The following is a 22,425-nucleotide window of genomic DNA, read 5'->3' as shown; positions in this document are numbered from 1 at the left end:
TATTTGATGTTGGTGCATTTAGCTGTTCATTTCATTAGTAATATTCTACAAAGCGTGATGATTTATGTGTGTCCTAAAGGTGTTTGACGAAATGTCTAGTAGAAAAGATGTGGGTGGATTTCATTTTTTATCACAATATTTTTGGTTTAAAAAAGATGTAATGACATAGAAATAGTGATACAAATGGTTGATTAATATTTTTTCTTAGGAAATACATTCCTTATTCCTTTTTTATTATGTGATGCATCTTTAGTGGTAATACATAAATGCAATATAAAATAGCAAATTCAAAAGGTTTTTAAATGACACCATGAATACCTTATGCTTGAAGATCTTTTCATGCTTAGAATATTTTGATGTGTTTCTAACACCTTCCATATTAGTGATAATGTTTATATAACTACAATAGAGAAGAGGATGATTAAAACATTGATATTTCATCCCAACTTGTGTGAATTACTCGAATTGCTTCTGGACCTTCACGATTTATATTTAATGATTCTTTTAGAATCTTTGTTTACCTATTAATATTTTTTTTTGTAATAGATATTTCTCTTGGATTGCCTATTATTCCGCAAGAATAAAATATATGTATTTTGTCATAATGTATTCTATGTATTATGTCATATTCTATGTATTCTGCTAGAATATATAAAATGATAGTTAATTGCAAGTAACATATTTTTAACCATTATTAGTTTTTGTTGTATTTGTGATAGGAAATGGTTAAAGAATGCGTTGAAGACCTAATAGGAATAACTTGAAGAATAACTAAAGTTTGATCATACTCCCAATTTTAGAATGTTGTTATTTTTTTAAGAATTTTATTCATTTTTGTTGATATTCTTTTAGAATATGTATAATTATATTAAAATGTATAAGACTTTTAATCTGTAAGAATATGTATGAATTTGTGTTTAAGTTCAGATGTATAGGAATATATTAGAATGTTGTTATTTTTCAACTTTGGATTCAATAATGTTGTTATTCTTCAATAATATTCTAATAAAATAAAATTCTGAAAGAACATCATTCTAACAAAAAATATTCTAACAGAATAAAATCGGTTATGTATACAAATTACGTTAGAATTAAAATTGAATTAATTAAAAAATGTAGATTTTTAAAATTAGGAGAATTAATTATCCCAAAAAATCCGAAAATTTCATTTTATAAATGTAATTAATTGTCCAAAATACTCTTTTGCTAAAATTTGTGTCATTATATGGTACATGTTATGCCATTGTAATATCATACACCTGTTGGGTTTGAGCAACAAGAACTTTCCTATGTGCACATGCAAACCCTAATTGCTTGGATCTAGGTTTCTCTAATTGAACATGCATTGAATCCAAGACTTACAATACTAGATCTAATGTAAACAAGTGATTCTAATCATATGAAATCGGATCCCTTGGATTACTTGCTTGATACTTCTTCTTCTTGGAGCTTAGAGTCACAATTGTCACTCCTCTAATGGCTTACAAACACCAACTAGCAAGAAGATGATTTGAGAGAGAGGGAGGAGGGTGAGAAATCGGCCCTAGGGTTTCTTGCCTTGCATGAGTGCCGATTTCCCTCACCCTAGGGTCCTATTTATACTATGAGCTACTAGGGTTTCACCTTTAACCCTAATTGAATAACTTAGGCCCTAAGCAATCCAATATCCTCCTAGATACTAGGCTTGGACGAATTCAAGGTTCCTAAACCCTAAATTTCGTCCACCCTCTTATCCATAAGGACACATAGCCCAAAACACAACTATCACACATTTGACTGTTTATGCCCCTTTATTCAATTAACCTCTTTATGTCACCAAATTAATTCTTAATTAATATATGACTTATATTAATCAAATAACAATATTATTCCTTTAATATATTATTCTAATAATATATAAAACATAATATCTCTTCTTTCTTAACAAATCATCCTGTCAAGTTGCTATGGTGAAGGCAACCCAAAAGGACCATGCACAACCGGGTCAAGTAATTACCAAATATAGTTACAGCCTTAGACACTAATCCAATAGTCTCCCACTTGGATAAGTCTAGTAACTATATATGCAAATACAAACCGATTAGCAATCGTAGCTCTCAAAGACGTTGTCAACTCTGATCTTATCAATCTTCTGTCCTTTAGATAAGGGATCGTACAGTCCTCTGTTTAGATATTATGCGGACAATCTTATGGAATTATTATCCAGCATTTTGGTTTCTCGATCTCAGATTCATTTGACATAGAACTTTATTGAACACATCAATTCAGTCCTGACCGGGCCCGGCACATAAGTCAAATCAAATCATCGAGCGGCCGTGATATCACTTTTATTCTCTTAGAATAAAAGTAACAGATTAACTTCGACTTATATGCATTCATTATTTACTAATAACCTATACACAACAATGTGTTTTATGACATCAATTTACTGATGCGGTTACGCATCATCAATGCACAATATGATATTATCGTCTTGCGATCACTTGTGTCACATTCCAAAAAGTGATTCCAGCAAGCGCGGGTTTATTCCAATGCTCAAAACTTGTTCATAAGCACTCATGAACGTTGTAGCAAACCTTTGCTATATCTAATACCCTTTTAGACAATCTACACACCAATTCATGACAATCTTCATTCATACCTACTTCTAACATATGAACGATTGTGGACCATTCGAATAATTCAATTATTCTTAATAACTTAATTATTCAGGAAGTCAAAACATGCAAAATGAAACAATAGTTAAACAATTAACATAAGACAGTATCTTTACTCATAAATAATACTCTTTTATTTAATCATCAAATGTCAATTCCATTTATCTATTACATGTTTCAAAACTATCTAATCTAAACTAATATAGTCTTTCAGCCCAATGCTCCTAGTGTGCTGCAAATGCTTAACCCTACTCAGTCCCTCCGTAACTGGATCTGCTGGGTTATCCTCTGACGATACCCTCTTCACTACGAGGTGTCCTTCTTCTACTCGATGTCTAATAAAGTGATATTTTCTGTCGATATGCCGAGATCTACCATGATCCCTCGGTTCGTTGGTCAAGGAAACTGCTCCCTCATTGTCACATAAAATTTCCAAAGGCTCTTTTATAGCAGGCACAACTCCGAGGTCACCAATGAAGTTCTTCAACCACATCGCCTCCTTTGACGCTTAGCTCGCTACAATGTACTCTGATTCACATGTTGAATCAGCTACCGTTTCTTGTTTGGAACTTTTCCATGTCACTGCTCCTCCATTCAGGGTAAAGACCCAGCCCGACTGCGAACGATAGTTGTCCCTGTCGGTCTGGAAGCTGGCGTCACTATACCCTCACACCTTTAAGTCATCACTCCCTCCAAGGACCAAGAACCATTCTTTGGTCCTCCGAACGTACTTAAGTATATTCTTGACCGCAATCCAATGAGCTTTGCCCGGGTTCCCTTGATATCTACTGACCATGCTCAAAGCAAAAGCTACATCAGGGCGAGTACAAGTCATAGCGTACATGATTGAGCCAACTGCGGAAGCGTAGGGTACTCGGCTCATCTCAGCTATCTCGGCTTCGGTACTCAGACTTTGAGTCTTACTCAACTTAGCATTACTTTGTATCGGTAGTTCTCCCTTCTTCGAGTTTTCCATACTAAAATGTTTTAGTACCTTATCCAAATAAGTATTCTGACTAAGTCCTATTAGTCTCTTACTTCTTTCTCTCACTATCCTTATTCCCAAAATATAGGAAGCCTCTCCGAGATCCTTCATAGCGAAGCACTTCCCAAGCCAGGACTTAACCTCCTGCAAATTCGGGACGTCGTTTCCTATGAGCAGTATGTCATCGACATACAAAACGAGGAAGCTAACTATACTCCCACTAGCCTTGACATATACACATGATTCATCTTCACTTCGTACAAATCCAAAGTCTTTGACTTTCTCATCGAAGCAAAGATTCCATCTGCGAGACGCTTGCTTAAGTCCATAAATGGACTTCTCAAGCTTGCACACTCTATTAGGATGCTTCGGATCGACGAAACCCTCTGGTTGAGCCATGTAAACATCCTCAGCCAACTTCCCATTAAGGAAAGCGGTCTTGACATCCATCTGCCATATCTCATAATCATGAAATGCAGCAATGGCTGGCATCACTCTAATAGATTTTATCTTAGCAACTAGTGAGAAGGTCTCATCATAGTCAACTCCGGGAGTTTGAGTAAAGCCCTTCGCCACTAGTCGTGCTTTATACGTGTGCACATTCCCATCCACGTCGGTCTTCTTCTTGAAGATCCATTTGCACCCAACCGTCTTACGTCTGGGTACATTGTAAACCAAATTCCAAACTTGGTTGTCATACATGGACTGAATCTCGTTGTCCGTCGCCTCTTTCCATTTTACAGACTTTGGGCCTGCCATGGCTTCCTTATAGCTATTAGGTTCATCCATATTTATTAGTGTACCATCACTAATATACGTATCCCCTTCGGTAGTAATATGAAAACCATAAAACTGGGGTTGAACTCTAATTCTTTCGGAACGTCTAAGAGGTAAGGATTCGTCAATTGGTTCAACCGGAGTTTCCTCCTCGGGTTGAGCGCCAGCGTTAGAGGTTCCTTTATCGCTTGATTCTTGAATCTCTTCAAGATCGATTTTCCTCCCACTGTCTCCTTGGCTTATGAGTTCTCGCTCTCGGAAAACCCCTCTCCTCGCAACGAAGACAACATTGTCACTCGGTCTATAGAAGAGATATCCAAAGGATTTCTGCGGGTAGCCGATGAAAATACATCGCTCATTACGAGGTTCGAGCTTGTCGTGAGTTTCTCATCTTACGAAAACCTCACAGCCCCAAACCTTTATATGTGATAACGAGGGAGCTTTCCCTGTCCACATCTCGTGAGGTGTTTTGGCAACCTTCTTTGTAGGGACTCGATTAAGGATATGGGCGGCAGTCTCTAAGGCATACCCCCAGAATGAGATAGGTAGTGAAGCACGACTCATCATAGAACGAACCATGTCTAACAGGGTTCGATTACGCCTTTCTGCCACACCATTCAACTGCGGTGTCCTAGGTGGCGTCAATTGCAAAACTATTCTGCATTCCTTGAGATAGTTGTGGAATTCAAGACTTAGGTACTCTCCTCCTCGATCGGATCGAAGCATCTTGATTTTCCTGCCCAATTGATTCTCCACTTCATGTTTGAATTCTTTGAACTTTTCAAATGTTTCTGACTTGTGTTTGATTAAGTATATATACCCATATCTACTATAATCATCGGTGAAAGTCACATAGAAGTGGTTCCCATCCTTTGTGGTGGATCTAAAGGGCCCACATACATCGGTATGTATGAGATCCAATAAACCCTCACCCCTCTCACAAGTGCCAGTGAAGGGTGACTTGGTCATCTTTCCAAGTAAACAAGATTCGCACATGTCATCTTCCCTAAGGTCGAATGACTCCAACACTCCATCCTTTTGGAGTTTGGATATGCGCTTCTTGTTGACATGTCCAAGATGACAATGCCACAAGGATTCCTTATCCATACTATTGGAAGAATCCATACACAACACATCATTTCCTAGGTTATCTACAACCATAATAGTTTCATAAATTCCATTACAAGGCATTGCTTCAAAATATAAAACACTATTTAGATAAGCATAAATCAAACCATTCTCATTATTAAACGAATATCTAAATCCTTGTTTAAACAAACCATGAAAAGAAATGATGTTTCTTGCCATATCTGGCGAGTAGCAACAATTATTTAAATCTAAATTCAATCCATTACTAAGCACTAAAGAATACACTCCAATCTTGGTAACAGGCGACGATCTTCTGTTCCCCATGATTAGATTTATTCTTCTAAGCTCCACATCCCTATTTCTTCCTATTCCCTACAAATCATAACAAATGTGGTAACCACACCCTGTATCAAGAACCCAAGAAATAGCATGGGATGAATCATTAGATTTAATTGTGTATATACCTGCAAAAGATGGCTTGATCTTTCCATCCTTGATGGCTTGCAGATATTCCAGACAGCTTCTCTTCCAATGCCCTATTTTGTGGCAATGATGACACTCTGCCTCTTTTGGGTTAGGTTTGGGCTTAGCAGGATCAACCTAGGTCCCACTAGAAGAGGAACCATCTTGGGACTTTCCCTTGCGGTGGTTCTTTGAAGAAGCCTTCCTCTTCTTGCCCCTTCCCCGCCCAATAGCCAAAACAGGAGCAGCAGACAGATTGAGAGATGGTGCAACAGACTTGTCCTTAAGGTTGCTCTCAGCTGTCCTTAAGAGACCTTGGAGTTTGCTTAGGGTGACCTCTTCCTTGTTCATGTGGTAGGTCATCCTAAATTGATTGTAGCATGAGGGCAAGGAGTGAAGAACAATGTTGATAGCCAAATCTTCCCCAAAGTTGACATTCAACTTGCGAAGACGATTGACATACCTATGCATCTTTTGCAAGTGCACGGTAAGAGATTCTCCACTTCCCATTTTAGCAGTTATCATATGCGTTATGATCTCATAGCGTTCTTGCCTCATGCTTTGGTGGTATCGCTCCATCAAGTCTATATGCATCTCATAAGGATACATGTCCTCATAGGACTTTTGGAATTCGGAGTTCATAGTGGCTGTCATGATGCAATGGAATTTCGTTGCATCACGCTCATGTGTCTCAAACACAGCCATTTCTTCGGGAGTAGCAGTTTCAGGATTGATCTTTTCGAGCTTCTCATCAAGAACATACTCCTTGTCCTCGTAACGAGCGATCATGCGAATGTATATTATCCATTCGCTAAAGTTCGATCCATCGAAAGTCACTTTTTGACAAAGGCTCATTAGCGTGAATGAGCTCGCAGCAGCGTTGTTTGCGTTAGACATATACAAATAGAAAGGAACAAAGTTGATTAGAGTTAAGTCCCTAATTAACACCCAAAATGGAAATTTAGGGCTAGGACCCAACAACATTATTTACATATTAGAAAAGGGATATCGTAATCCAACATGCAAATAATTTTGGAGGTAAGTGAATGACGATTCACTAATTCTTCACCACGAAAAACATAATCTTTAAGTTTTAAATGTATTGAGAATTCCTAGATTTTAAGATTTATTGAACTTTTCAATGGCATGTTTAAATCTCGATATGCCCCTCTAGTTTGTGACTGGGATACCGAGGATCATAGAGCGGGTGTGAATAACCATGCAAATCTACATGGTGCCTTCATTGTTACAATCACCTATTCGATGTGCTGGTAAACCACACACGCTCCATCAAACTATGACAAACAATGAATCACCCTTTGCCACCTTTTCTTATAACCAATTAGTGTGCCAGTTAACCACACACGTTCCACTAATATCTAAACAAGGGTGCAAAGTGTAATTTCATGGGATTGCATCAATTCACTTTTCCTAAAGTAACTAAGATTGGGAATTTTATAAAATAGTTTAGTTACTTTATAGTTTCATTATACTTATTAATGAGAAGAGTTTTGCCCTATCCTACCCGTTCGGCTAACGACCCTCCACCAGTCAAGCAAGCGGTGGGTGTGAGTGTACACCCTTTAAGCGTCATTTTATAGGCAGCAACCTTATACCCACCTTATAGACTGACTTCGTGAATGAGGCCTACTAACGGTAAGACTAGCATCTTTAATCATATATATATATATATATATATATATATATATATATATATATATATATATTAATCTTGTAATAATATATTAGTATAGGTTGAATTTTAAACTTGTAAAATTCTAGGGTTTGAAATTTAAATTATTTAAACTTTTAATCACAAATCTAAATTTCAAAACTTGAGGACAAGTTTTAAACTTTTCAAAACATAAGGATCAAATAGCAAATAATGTAAATCAACAATTAGATTATCTCAATTTGATCTTATTCAATATTACTTGCAAAACAATTCACCAATTCAATTCAAATAATCAATTATTATCACATAAGGAAATTATTATTCAACTAATTGGTAATTATCTTTTGTTTGGTCAAGAATATACTCATATATATGGTTAAAATCGGATTTTAATGACCCAAAACAGTTAAGGCAAGTTTCCTCAAGTAAAACAGCAAGAAATCCCGAAACTCCCTCTTTCTGACGCTTGAACTCGCCGAGTTCCCACTATGGACTCGCCGAGTTGGAGCTACTCGCCAAGTCCACAGTGGAACTCGTCGAGTTCATTAGGCAGAGGACCAAAAATCGAATTTTTCAAGTAACAAGCAATCAATCAATGCATCAATTCAATAGAAATCAATCAAAGCTCTGATACCACTGTTGGGTTTGAGCAACAAGAACTTTCCTATGTGCACATGCAAACCCTAATTGCTTGGATCTAGGTTTCTCTAATTGAACATGCATTGAATCCAAGACTTACAATACTAGATCTAATGTAAACAAGTGATTCTAATCATATGAAATCGGATCTAGAACAATACCTTGGATTACTTGCTTGATACTTCTTCTTCTTGGAGCTTAGAGTCACAATTGTCACTCCTCTAATGGCTTACAAAAACCAACTAGCAAGAAGATGATTTGAGAGAGAGGGAGGAGGGTGAGAAATCGGCCCTAGAGTTTCTTGCCTTGCATGAGTGCCGATTTCCCTCACCCTAGGGTCCTATTTATACTATGAGCTACTAGGGTTTCACCTTTAACCCTAATTGAATAACTTAGGCCCTAAGCAATCCAAGATCCTCCTAGATACTAGGCTTGGACGAATTCAAGGTTCCTAAACCCTAAATTTCGTCCACCCTCTTATCCATAAGGACACATAGCCCAAAACACAACTATCACACATTTGACTGTTTATGCCCCTTTATTCAATTAACCTCTTTATGTCACCAAATTAATTCTTAATTAATATATGACTTATATTAATCAAATAACAATATTATTCCTTTAATATATTATTCTAATAATATATAAAACATAATATCTCTTCTTTCTTAACAAATCATCATGTCAAGTTGCTATGGTGAAGGCAACCCAAAAGGACCATCCACAACCGGGTCAAGTAATTACCAAATATAGTTACAGCCTTAGACACTAATCCAACAACACCCACAATTATGTTCATTGATTAACTTCATCCATTGGTCTAGATCTGTGCATTCTGGCACATAATAGTTAGTAAAAACAAAATAACCTAAGCATATATATATATATATATATATATATAGAGAGAGAGAGAGAGAGACAAAATCTCCTGAAAAATACGTAAACTTTAACTTTATTAATGAAAAAGTCGTCCATAATTTTTTTTCTTTTGCATTTTAACCCTAAAAACAAACATTAGCCGTGTATAGGGATTCTTTTACAAATGCTCATCGGTTTCAATGGTTAAATTAAAAAATAATAATAATAATAAAACAAATGTGATATTTTGTTAACAAAGCTAAAATATAAAGATTTTTATGTAGATTTCCCTTTTGAATATGTTTTGTAAAATTAATCTATAGTTAGAAGCTATAATTTTTTTTTGTAAGAAAACATTTGATAGAAATAATTGTTTGTTATTAAATATATAAATTTAGATAAAAATCAAAAAAGCTAAAATCTAAAATAAACTAAAGTAATTTATTTTTTGGAACCAAACTTTTCTGTTTTATAGAACTAAGGGCTGTTTGTTTATCTTTTAATTTCATAATTAAGATTTAAGAGGTAATGTCTTAAACTTTCAGATTCAGACCGTTTGTTTGTGTATTATTTTTCGCTTCTTAAAATTAATAATACCTCTTATTTTTTCAGAGAGTAAACCAAGTCTGAAAAAAAAAAAAAAAAAAGAGACGCGCGTTTAAGGATTCCTTTTTTGCCCTAAACAATTGACCCCTCTTCTTTTCTTCCCTTGCATCTGCTTGCTTCGCGTATTTCTCCTCATCATCGGACGATGCTAGACGCCGCCCACCCTAATCCCCGACGACGCTACAGCAACGTCGCCTTCCTCCGCCGCCTCCATCTACGTGTCGTTCTTCTGCCAACCGCAGCAGCCAACAAAAAGGTCTTCTTCAGTTTCTTCTTTTGTTTCTTCATTATTTCCCTCGAATTCACTGTTTCTTCTTCTATTTCTTCCTTCTTTGCCCTCATACTTGAACATAAAAAACTGAAATTGATAGCACACTGTTTCTTCTTTTATTTCTTCCTTCTTTGCCCTCAAACTTGAACATAAAAAACTGAAATTGTTATGCTATCAGTTGTGCATTTGATGTGTTGGATCATGTTTGTTTTTTGTAGTGATTTTAACAACAAAGTTGTCCCCCATGTTGCCCCTCTAGTCTTGATTTGCTATTATAGGTCGATTTAGGGGTTGGAAATTATTGATCAATTGAAAGAAGAATAGGGGAAAGAGAGATCAAGAAAAAACAATAGAGGGGTATTTTTGTCCAACATTCTGCTGGGACATTTGTTGTAATGCTGGAGAAAAAGTATGGATGTATTTGTTTAGCTTGAACATTTGTTGTTGTTGTTTTTGCTGATCATTTTTTTTCTAATAGATTTGTTGATCACACCAAGATATTTGTATGTTTTCATGGATTTGAAAGAATTTATGTTGTATTTTGGATTTGTGTTTAATTTGAATTTTGTATGGTGTTAAATATAAGAAAAAATAGTCATTTTTGTAAACATAAACATTGAATTCAACAAAAAATAATAGAAAATGTAAAATGATCATTTTTGTAATTTAGCATAGCAATTCAGAGGTTCCAACCAAACAGCATATTAAAAATTCAGATCTTTAAAATTCAGACCATCTTAAAAATTCAGACCTTTTAAAAATTCAAAGCCTAAAAGTTCAAATCCTGACAAAGAGCCTAATTCTAAAAACTAAAAGTGAGAGCCAACAAAATCTTTCAAAAGCTACTCACCGAACATGCAACACGCCGATCCTTATAAAGATCCCTATCCTAAACAGCTAAAGTAATCAAATAGCAAAAGCCCACAGATTGAAAAAGTTACACTTTCAGTCCCTGAACTTCCGCAGGTGGGTTCCACAATAAAAGCTATAATTATAAATTATAATTATGCACTATGAAAAAAGATACACCTATCGCCTTGGCTTGATCCTATCCTCCTCCTGATCTCCACCACCTCCACCTCCAATGGCAGCCAATTACGTTAATTTCTCTCCGTATAACCGTTAGGAGGCGACCACCACCACCCTCCGCCATTAAGATTCCGTCAAGATCATACAAAAAATGGAGAATAATTACTCATATTCTTCATATCCAGACTCCAACACCTCCACTCCTCGCTCCCGGGAAGTCGATTGCGAAACCGCCTCATACGACGAACAGCTCGCCAACAACAACCCTAACCCTAACCCTAACAATAATGCTTCCAATTACAAGGTCAAGCTTATGTGCAGTTATGGAGGTAAGATACTGCCACGGCCACATGATAATCAACTCACTTATATCGGCGGAGATACCAAAATCCTCACCGTGGATCGTAACATTAGGTACGCTTTGATTTTACAAAAACTTGGTTCGCTTTCCGATTCAACCGATATCTGTTTTAAGTACCAATTGCCCGGGGAAGATCTTGATGCGTTGATCTCGGTTACGAACGATGAGGATTTGGAACATATGATGACCGAATACGATAGGATATTCCGATCTTCTGTTAAGCCGGTGAGGCTTCGGTTGTTTTTATTTCCTTTATCTCCGTCGAGTTACGGTAGCGGCGGCGAAAGTAAGACGGAGCAGCAGTGGTTTGTCGATGCGTTGAACGCCGTGCAGATCTCGTCTGCGCAGGCTTCATCTCCGGCGTCGGAAAATCCTGATTTTCTGTTTGGATTCGATAAAGGGAATGCGCCGGTACAGGCTCCGTCAAAGGTGCAGGATGTCGCGGCCGTTGTCGTGCCACAGGCGAACGTTTCAGAAGGCGCTCGTCCGGAATCGGAGTGCGGTTCCGAGGATAGTAATAGCAACCGTCTCGTGATCTCCGATCCGGTTGTGTCACCGACGGTAGAAATCCAGAGACAGATTCAGGAATCTCAAAGGATGCAGATTGCCGCTAGTCACGAACAAGCTATGAATATCGACCCCAGGGCTTATTACGGAGACTATTACACTCAGAAAATTCAACCGGCACCGGCGACAGGTCAACCGCGGTACTGGCAAGAACAACGACATATGACAACAGGTGGTTACACTATGTCGGTGGCGGGAACCGACTCTCCAGTTTACCTAATTCCATCGTCGAATGGTGTTTATTCGTCTCAAGCTCCATCCCCGGCACCGGCGGCGCCTGCGGGTCAGACACTCCGACCGGCAACAGTTCAGGTGAATCAAGGTCAGGCGTACTATGGGATGCAGAGGATGGTTAATCAACCTGAATTCTACCGGGAACAGCCGATGTACAGCACAATGACACAAACTCCAGTTCAACAACAAAAGATCGGAACATATCAAGAAGCAATCGGAATGGTGAGACCACAGGCTGAGATGGGGTATGGTCAGGTAGGTATTGACGCCACCGGCCGGCAGGTTTATTATACAACATCGCAGGGAGGAATGCCCACCTCTTACCAACCGGTGGTTGCCGGCCCTGGTTTGGCCGTTAATCAAGAGGGTAAGATGGTTGTGAACCCTAATAAGGCTCCCTAGAACCCGAAGTACCTGATTCATTCCTTGTTTTTAATTTACTTGATCTTATCATGATCATGGATTCACGGTTAATAACTAATATATAATAGGTGTATGTGCCTGTTGGGTGTGCCTATATGTTCTTTGTTTTGCACTTTCTTTGTTGTATATACTTTTTTTTTTATCTATTTAACTTTGAGAGTTTACTCTTTGCCCGATGAATTAATTGCATGCATCTTTTTAGAAAGGCACAACCACTGTATAAATGTTGTCCTTTGTTTGTAGATTCAACTCTAATATGAAAATTGATGTTCTTTTTAGAAGCAAGACATGTCCAGTAATTTTCCTTTTGAGCTTTTCTAGTTCTTCCTGGACCCCTTTTTTGAGCTTTAAGGCTGTCTTTTGTACAGACATGTGTATGAGTAGTTCCAACGTTATTCCATCTTTTTCTGCAAGATTGAGACATTAAATTTTATAGCGTTTTGTTGTATAAATTAAGATAGAAAATGGTTACTATTATGATTACTTTGAAATTTCTTTATTATGATAGTTTGTACCTTTGTTAAAGTTATATCATAAATATATAAGAAAATAAAATGTTACATTAACTAACTAAACAAGCGTCTGAAACACAAACATGCAGTGGAAACACGTAATAGACAATGAAAACACAGACTTATCCACCACCTAGTAAAGAATCAACTGTTACAAAAAATTCATGAATGATGTCATTTAGCTAATTTATACAGTTTTATAGATAGTTTATCAGCAGATTAGACATATAGCAACTTCATCACAAAATATGACAAAATTTAGTGAAGTCACTTGATTGGATTGGTAAAGCGAAGTTTTTGGTTGTTGTATGATAGCCAGATGAAATAATGGCCATACAAATATGGTGATTTTAGTGGGTATGTCTTAATTTTGTGTCTTAAAATTGAACTAAACAAACATACAAATCGTGAACATTCTATATTCCATACACCACAATCCCAAATCACAAAAGACTACCAAAATCCCCACATGAACACTTCCCCTTAACAAATCTATGAAGTCTTTTACTATCTCTCACTACAATTTCCCTCTCAGTCAACATGGAAACAATCTTAACAAAATTATGACACTCTCTACACATACTCGTACTCTTAACCACACGTATCACTGCTCTTTTTTCCATCTTCAACAAACCAAACACCACAGCAAACTTTTCACTATGATGCTCTTCATTTTCCTTCCATTCATATCCAAGATTTCTCGATTTCTCAACCAAATCCTTCAACAAATCTTGAACCTCTTCACATTTATCGTCACATCTAAACGAAAAAACCTTATCTTTAATGCTAACCCAACTCCAATCTTTCAATTTCATAACTTTTTCATCTTTCATCAACTTCCTTAACCTCGATACATCTTTCCATCTTCCCGCTGAAACGTACATGTTCAAAAGCATAACATACAACTCGGGATCTTTAGGGTTTAAATCAAGCAACTTTTCAGCAGCATAAAAACCCATTTCAAGATTCCCATGACTTCTACAACCAGCAACAAGTAATGACCAAATGAACTCATTTGGTTCAAATTCCATCTTGTTAACAAACTCAAAAGCTTCATCTAACTTCCCTAATCTCACATACATATCGATTATGCACCCGTAATGATCCATAATCGGGTCAATTTTGTATTCGTGTTTCATCATTTCAAAAAAAGTCAAACCCTGGTCAACCATTCCCGCATGACTACATGCTGCAAGAACACCAACAAATGTAACTTTATTCGGTCTGTCACCTGAGATTCGCATGTCGTTAAAAAGATCCAACGCGTGTCGTGAAAGACCATGTTGAGCAAATGCAGTGATCATTGAAGTCCATGAAATCAAAGTTCTTGTAGGCATTTCAACAAACGCTTTACATGCACCTTCAATTGTCCCACATTTGTTATACATGTTGACTAAAGCTGTCCCCACAACCACATCGGATAAAAACCCAGTTTTTATGGCTTGACAATGGACTTGTTGACCTTGTTCTAGAGCTAAAAGATTGCTGCAAACTGTTAAGATGCTAGAAAAGGTGAAAAGATCGGGTTTTAATCCAGATTTTTGTAGTTTCAAGAAGGTGTCAAGTGCTTCAAACCCGTTTCGGGTTGCCAGAAGGGTATTTTCGGAAACTTCCATCATCTGGGCGTGGCCCGCAATCATCGCGTTCCATGTTACTAAGCTTACGGTTTCCAATCCTTCAAATAGCTTCTTGGCTTCGGTAAATGATCCGGCTTTTAAGTATAAATACATGATGGAATTGGTAACAGGAGTGTTGGATTCATATCCGATCTTGATGGATAATGAATGGATTTGCAAACCGAAATCTTTAGCTTGGATTGTAGAACACAAGCTTAAGACGCTTGTTAAAATGAACTCATTTGGTTCAATTCCATCTTCAAGCATTCGAGCGAATAGATACAAACCGGAATCAGGATTCCGATTGTCGCCACAAGCGGAAACGATTGTTGTCCATGAGATCACATTCCGTTCCCGGATCCTCCAAAATGCTGTCATGGCGGAATCCAGGTTTCCGATGCATTTGGAGTAAAAGTTACAGAGTGTATTCCCGATGCTTGTTTCATCTTCCAGGCCGTATTTAATGACATACCCATGAACTTGTTTTCCCAATTTAAGATCTAATAACGCAGAACAAGCGTTTAAGATAACTCCGAGTGTATAATTTGTGGGATAAGATCCGGTTTCCAACATCTGTGAAAACACTCGGATGGCTGTTTCGGGTTGGGAGTTGTGAACGTAGCCTGACATTAAAGAAGTCCAAGTTACAACGTTTCTTTTAGACAATTTATCGAACACCTTGTGTGCGGCTTCCATGGCACCGCATTTTCCATAAACGTTCACTAGCGATGTCATCACGAATAAATCTTCTTGTGTACCGGATTTGATAATGTGAGCATGAATCATCTGGGTTTCTTGAAGTGAGTTCTTTTCGACGCATTGTTGTAGAAGTGGAACGTAAGTTGAAGATTCGACTTCTCTGAAGTCCAAAGTTAATGCGTCAAAAGCTTTATCCGGATAGCTTGAGCTAAAATTCCTCTGCTAACAAGAAAGATAATGAACTTAGCAAACATGGTTTGATGCAATTCGAAAATCAAACCACTGTACTTTCATCGTCCTGCTAACGAACTAACCTACTGTTATAAATGTAAATTAACCACAATTGTGATAAATGAATTATAAGAAAGCTTTACCTTTTCAATCGAAGGGAAGTTGGCGGTGCGTCTCTTGAACTCTGATTCGAGTTTGATCGTGTTGCCGATTACTACTGAAGGTAGAGATGCCATGAAAGCTAAAGATTCTACTTATCTATGAAGGAATTTTCATGGTTTTATTTGTGCGATCTTTTTTACATTCAGAGTTATGTTGAATTGGATGTGCGAATTTCACGTTATCTTCATCTATGTGTGTTTGGATGAAAATGGATTTCGGGAAACAGGGGAGGGATAGAAGGAGAGGGGAATGAGCGAGTCCAAATGCCCAATCCTCATTATTTTGCATGGGGTCCACCGACCAACTAGATAATTAAAAAAAAAAATCAGAGAAAACTTTAAATTTGTTCCATTTGTTTGTCAAAATTTAGGGTCTGTCATCTAAAATTTATATATAATATTTGTACGAGTCTTTGTATTAATTTCTTTTTAATTTCAGTTGTTAGTTAAAACATGTGTCACTTATGTGAGGATATTTATGACATCTTATATCTCTTCTACTCTATTAGCATTATTAGGAAACCATCACTCTCATACCTCTTAGGATTTATCACCCAAGTTGGGACTCAAAATTTCATCCTCATCTTTTTCATTTTTTAACCCTAGTTTCTGTTTTCTACTTTTCGAACTAGTTGGAATTGAAGCTTTCCAACAAACTTTTTGGAAGGATAATGGTCGTGACAGTGTGGAATTTAAGACCTCTAAATCCATACATTGAGGTTGAGAACATATATGGTAATGCCTCTGTTGTTTTTTGTTTATATTCATGATTTCTAGGGTTAGAAAGTAACATATATGACAAGCTTTTGAAACCATTTTCTTTTTATTTTTTTTATAGAGGATCATCCACAATGTTCTCCATGGAACATCATCACGAAGGTAAGCTCACTTGATTCCCTTAAAGAAGGTACAAGAAGGATGAATTCGCATCATTGACATATTGGACGTCGATGAATTTTTTGTCCATGAAATGGACAATATAATGGAAGAACTAGGTTATCAAGTATCCCACTTGCGAGAACTAGGTAGTGATGATGATGTGTGTATCCTATCTAATTATGTTGCTCCAAATAAGCTTATAAAAGTGTATACAGAGCATCAGAGGATCTTCATACTAACCTATTTCATGTCTCCTAATAACTCTCATCATGTGATCATTAGAGACTTAGATGAGAGTGAGTGCCTCTTCAAGGGACACATGAAGTAGAGGATGACAATGAGATGGTGGTTGAGGAGAGGGACCAAGTAGGACAATATACCATAGTGTTGAGGGATGATATACGGCCAATTGCCAGCCATGAATTAATGAGGCTTTGAGGGACAATGTCTAGGGGAGGAGCGTCATCATGCAACAAGAAATTGTTCCATGATGATATTGATGTTGGTGAAAATGATAATACACAAAAAGGTACACAAGAAAATGCTCAACAAACAAGAAACAAATTGAGTAAATGTGAACCAATGTTCTTGCTTAATTTCATGAAAACCATTTTGGTTTTAGGAAATAAAGCTCTATAAGAGATAAAAATGGACAATAAAAATGCTATATATATATATATATATATATATATATATATATATATATATATATATATATATATATATATATATATATATATATATATATATATATATATATATATATATATATAAATTAAATATCCTCCTACCTTTTCTTCCTATATATCCTTAAACTCAATATTTTTATATAAAAAACATTTGGTCAAAATATACAGATGTTCACAAAAATATTTACGAAAATGACACCACCTATGCTTAAATACAAATAACAAGATGCAAATTGTATACTTGTATAAGCTTAGTTTGATCATGACATGAAGAACTGCAGGGTGAAAGATAACGACCTAAATCCAAGTTTCATTATCACTATACCTAGGTGAATTCAGAATTCCCCTCAACAATATTTGAATCGGATAAAAATGTATATTCAAAAACCATGTATTTTTCCTATAAAAATGTATGTCACCTAAAAAACCTAGTACATTTCCTAGATTATAAACAACACAAAGTTAACAAATAACAAAATATAATAATAATCCTAGCAAGAACTACAATAGTTTAATAAATTTCAATTTTTCTGTAGTGTGCACTTATTACTATACGTGTGATTATCGATAATAACAATAACAACTTGTAATAAACTCATAACAAACAAAATCTATTTCTTATAAAAATAAAGAACCGAACCACCATCCATTTTACACAAACTGACGACAACAAAAACATGAACTTCGATTACGGCCAAACCTCCAAAACGAATCTTAGCATCTCCCGAGGTTCCATGTGCACAACTTTAAACCACAAACAGGTTTGACAAACAACCTTAAATACTCCAAAACCAGAATCCAACCGATGGTTTTTACTATGTTTGGATTTGTTAATTTTTGTACTTCATTGTTTCCTTCTCAAAACCAATTGTTGGGAATTGTTTAGCATACTCCTCGACCTCCCCCCGAATCTTTATAATTTCTGTTTGAAATTTCTCATCCCCGTTCATAGTTGCAACAAAGTCCTTCAACTTTGTTCCTGGTATCAATTTCATATTTTCAGAATCTTTTTGTTCACTTAATATAAATTAAAAAAAAATAAAGTCTTTTGCACAGACGAGGGATCTCTGTCTTAATGTCAAATGCAGTATAAAACTGTCATGTTCTATCATTGTCACTGTCACTGTCACTGATGTCTAGTGTAACAAATGGGGCCTAGGCTAAAAGTCAAACCTGTGGAAGCAGCCTTAATTTTCAAGGCCAATTTGACAGAAGCATCAAATAACTCTGCAACTTTAACAAAATCATCCTCAAGAAATCCTCTAGATGTTAGAGCAGGAGTTCCTGAACAAAATATTTCTTCTAATTCAATAAAAGATTCAAAATTTGTAAATATCTAACGATATAAAAGCATGATTTGAAGATGGTGAAATTTATTTACCCATACGAATGCCGCCAGGTACCATGGCTGACACGTCACCGGGAACAGTGTTTTTGTTGGCGGCAATATGCACCAACTCCATAACCTTTTCAACTCTTGACCCGTCAATACCCTGTATCCACAAAGAAATTACTAAATTGCCCATGAAGAATGACAAATATGGGCAAATAGATAATATCACAGTGGGCCACACTGTGTACCTGATTTTTTATGGGGCAAGGACAGTGTGGGCCATGTCAGGTGTTGTTGGAATGATAACCTTTTTTTGTAGAAATAATGCAATTTTTAATTTAATTTTAAGGTGAAATTACCTTGTTTCTTAAATTTACCAAGACCAAATGATTATCGGTTCCACCGGATACAAGATCATATCCCTTCTCTATCAAACTCTGCAATCACATTTTAATTTCTTATTATAAAATATAAATTAGATGGAAATTGGAATGAAAGAAAAAGTTAATGTATTTAGTAAAACCTGTGAAAATTTCTTGCAATTGGCAAGAACTTGTTCTTGATATGCTTTGTACTCTGGAGTTGTAGCCTATAAATTAAACAACAAATATAGTAAATGAGAGTAAATTCAATTGGGTTAATAGAAGAGACAAGTAATGTTCAATTATTAATGAATAAAAATAAACCTGTTTTAATGCAACAGCTAAACCAGTAATTGTATGATTGTGTGGACCCCCTTGAAGTCCTGGAAACACTGCTTGATTGATTTTATCTTCAAACTCATACATCACCTACACATCGACACATATGTAAAAGCTAAATAACAACCTACTTTCATTACTTTTCTTATTAAGGCATTGTATTTTTTAATTTTTTTTCTTATAAAACATTATACTCTGAAAAATCTATCCAATTATAGCAATGAAAATTGTTTTGTATTTGGATTAACATTGCTATAATAAACTTACTTCTTGGCCTTTTTTATTTATCTCTTTTAGTCCCTTCCTGAAAAAGATCATTGCTCCACGGGGCCCACGTAGTGACTTGTGTGTTGTGGTTGTCACAATATCTGCATATTCAAAAGGTGATGGCAAGACACCAGCAGCAACCAATCCACTGATATGTGCCATGTCAGCTAATAAAATAGCTTTTTGTTTGTCACAAACCTGTCAAAATAAAAAAGAGGGATTTGAAATATTATTTTATTTTGTTATGTTCTTGTGAGGGCCTAAACGGAAATATGATATCTTTAAGGGTAAATTGGTCATTTTACATGAAAAGATTTACCTTTCGCATACGGGCATAGTCATAAACTCGAGCATAGGCACTTGCACCAGCTACGATTAATTTTGGCCTAAAAAGCACAGCACTTTTCTCCATCTACAACATACAATAAACTTTTTTCATAAGGAAAAAAAAAAATAATCTTCACAGGAATACAAAATATCATACTAACTCTTATTAACTTACTTGATCATAATCAATATAACCTGTGCTTTCATCCAATCTGTATGGCATTGTCTCAAAAAATATTGAGACAGCTGAAATCTTCTTTGTGTCAGTCTACATAAAAAAAAATCAAAATGAGATGCTTTTTAAATATATCTCATACAATATGTGACCAAATTTAGCTCATTTTATTTATGAACTTTACATTTCACCTGATAACCATGTGAAAGATGTCCACCATGAGGGAGATCTAGGGCCATGATTCTCTCATGAGGTTTCAAAAGTGCAGTATAAACTTGAAAGTTAGCAGGTGATCCAGATAATGATTGCACATTAACTGCAAAAAAGATGGAAGCGTTTTAAGCACAAAATGTAAAATTATCTAATGATCTTATTCTGATTCATCCCTAAACCCCTAAAACCTAACTACAGGCTTTGTAAAGATGCCAGAAACATTTTTAGTTTGCAAGATTGAGTAATTTTGGACAAATTTTATAGAAATTTAAATGGTCAAAAAAGTCAATCGCTTGGGATTCAATGTATTACCTCCCCATTTTGAAGGATCCAAATTGAAAGCTTCTAATGCACGCTTCTGACACAATCTTTCAGCCATATCAATGTACCTTTAAAAAATAAAGTGTAACACAAGAATGAATATAAATGCCACTTAATTATAGGGAAAAATCAAGAATTTTAAGTGGACTTTTCATACTCGTTTCCTCCATAGTATCTAGCACCAGGATAACCTTCACTGTATTTGTTGGTCATCACTGATCCAACAGCTTGCATTACTGACAATGAGGTGAAATTCTCTGAAGGTATGAGTTCGAATCCCTATATAGACACAGAGTAATCAAGTTCAACCATATAAGAAATTTAACACGGATTTTATGCTATCCATGCTGCTTATTGTGGTTTTCATATCAAACTATTGCTCATAATAGCTATATAATTTATGTCATTTTGGATGTGAAACAGATTACTTTCGATCTTAACATTCAACTTGATTAATGATTACTAACTGTCAATCGATTGAGCAGAAGATCCAATAAGAGATCGGTGATGAATTACTGAAAAACAAAAGGTAAGCTTTCTTTCTTAAATATAAAGTTTGACGCTCAAAGTCAAAAGGAGGCGAATTAATAAGAAATCGTTTCAACTGTAACTCAAATAAACAGAAAAGATTAATGGAAGTTTAAAGTTACCTTCCATTGCCTAGCTTTTTCGAGCTCAATAATGTCGGCAATTTCAGGATCAATTTCTTCAAGTGGAGCATTCAATTGCTTCGTCCACTGTCGATAGAAATTCACAACATCACAAAAAGAATATCAAACCCTAGATGACAAAATCGAGATCTAGTAACACCGCAAAAATGAATCCAATTGAGTAAATGATGAGTACTGACATTAACACGTGATACTTCGATATCATGAGCTGCTGGATTCGGCAAAGAAGACTGGACAAAACACATGAATACATTAGATTGAAAAGAGAACCAAAACCCCATGAATTACAAGAATGGGTGGAGAAACAGACCATGCAAGCGAGGGAAGATCCATTGGAGGGACGACGGAGATAGTGACGCTTGATGTGTGAAGAACAGAGCCTTCGAAGTGCGATTGCCATGACCATTTTCACTTGGATGTGATTATGGGTATTGGATAAATGGATTGGATCTACCCTCAATTGGTTTCTTTTGGAGGACTTGGTGAAGATAGTGAGTTCGTGAGTGGGTTGGTGGATGACGAGGTAACCTCACCTAAAATAAGAAAGCGATTGTCGTCTCCTTTATCATATTCGTCATTAATAAGTATCAAAATGATCATATATATCCAAATTAAAATAAATTTTTACTCGCACTTTTTTTTTAAATAGTATCTTAATTTTATACAACAGCAACAACCAGACAATTGTGGATAGATTGAAATGAGGGAAGGAGAGATAGATATCAACCATTATGTTTTCATAAGGAGTAGAAATATCTAGCATGTGCAACCGGTAACTATGGAATAATAGAACAAGTGAAAGTAAAAATAAAGAAAAAAACATGAACGAATCAAATTGGAGCATATAGATCCGAGAACCTATCAAAATGAGGCACAACAAAGGAGATTAAGTTTATGTGAATTGTGAAATAGTACATGGATAAGTCACAAACATATGTTCAAGAAGTATGTATTAACGGTACATAACAACAAACAAAACATAGAAGAGGCAATGTTA

The 22,425-nt window shown here is 36.0% G+C and overlaps 3 protein-coding genes across 3 annotated transcripts; 1 reads left to right on the top strand and 2 right to left on the bottom strand.

Moving 5' to 3' along the window:
• Positions 1-10,897: 10,897 nt before the first annotated feature.
• On the top strand, positions 10,898-12,809 carry LOC111898856 (uncharacterized). Its single transcript, XM_023894752.3, has one exon. The coding sequence runs from the start codon at positions 11,200-11,202 to the stop codon at positions 12,610-12,612; it is 1,413 nt and encodes a 470-aa protein (XP_023750520.1). The 5' UTR covers positions 10,898-11,199; the 3' UTR covers positions 12,613-12,809.
• Positions 12,810-13,505: 696 nt separating this feature from the next.
• Positions 13,506-16,106, bottom strand: LOC111898855 (putative pentatricopeptide repeat-containing protein At5g52630). The gene is made up of 2 exons (XM_023894751.3): positions 15,835-16,106; positions 13,506-15,679 (listed from the first exon to the last, which is right to left on the bottom strand). Exons 1-2 carry the CDS (start codon positions 15,925-15,927, stop codon positions 13,589-13,591), a joined length of 2,184 nt encoding a protein of 727 aa, XP_023750519.1. The 5' UTR covers positions 15,928-16,106; the 3' UTR covers positions 13,506-13,588.
• A 1,904-nt stretch (positions 16,107-18,010) lies between these two features.
• Positions 18,011-21,987, bottom strand: LOC111898854 (serine hydroxymethyltransferase 2, mitochondrial). Its single transcript, XM_023894750.2, has 15 exons — positions 21,739-21,987; positions 21,608-21,658; positions 21,408-21,494; positions 20,915-21,036; positions 20,749-20,825; positions 20,415-20,539; positions 20,224-20,316; positions 20,041-20,133; positions 19,722-19,919; positions 19,440-19,544; positions 19,277-19,342; positions 19,113-19,190; positions 18,802-18,913; positions 18,594-18,704; positions 18,011-18,399 (listed from the first exon to the last, which is right to left on the bottom strand). Exons 1-15 carry the CDS (start codon positions 21,832-21,834, stop codon positions 18,251-18,253), a joined length of 1,563 nt encoding a protein of 520 aa, XP_023750518.1. The 5' UTR covers positions 21,835-21,987; the 3' UTR covers positions 18,011-18,250.
• Positions 21,988-22,425: the final 438 nt, after the last annotated feature.

Source organism: Lactuca sativa, chromosome 6 (assembly GCF_002870075.4).
Source record: "Lactuca sativa cultivar Salinas chromosome 6, Lsat_Salinas_v11, whole genome shotgun sequence".
NCBI classification, from domain to species: Eukaryota; Viridiplantae; Streptophyta; class Magnoliopsida; order Asterales; family Asteraceae; genus Lactuca; species Lactuca sativa.
Note: the sequence above shows the minus strand (reverse complement) of the source record. Positions and strands in the feature narration are given on the sequence as shown.

What these genes read in the sequence shown, in the direction of transcription:
- LOC111898856 (XM_023894752.3), top strand. Translation starts at nt 11,200, where the DNA reads ATGGAGAATAATTACTCATATTCTTCATATCCAGACTCCAACACCTCC.
- LOC111898855 (XM_023894751.3), bottom strand. Translation starts at nt 15,927, where the DNA reads ATGGCATCTCTACCTTCAGTAGTAATCGGCAACACGATCAAACTCGAA. An exon ending in ACTTCCCTTCGATTGAAAAG is followed by an intron (nt 15,680 to 15,834) that starts GTAAAGCTTTCT and finishes TCTTGTTAGCAG; the next exon opens with AGGAATTTTAGCTCAAGCTA.
- LOC111898854 (XM_023894750.2), bottom strand. Translation starts at nt 21,834, where the DNA reads ATGGTCATGGCAATCGCACTTCGAAGGCTCTGTTCTTCACACATCAAG. An exon ending in ATCTTTCACATGGTTATCAG is followed by an intron (nt 20,317 to 20,414) that starts GTGAAATGTAAA and finishes TTTTTTATGTAG; the next exon opens with ACTGACACAAAGAAGATTTC. An exon ending in GTTATATTGATTATGATCAA is followed by an intron (nt 20,134 to 20,223) that starts GTAAGTTAATAA and finishes TGTATGTTGTAG; the next exon opens with ATGGAGAAAAGTGCTGTGCT.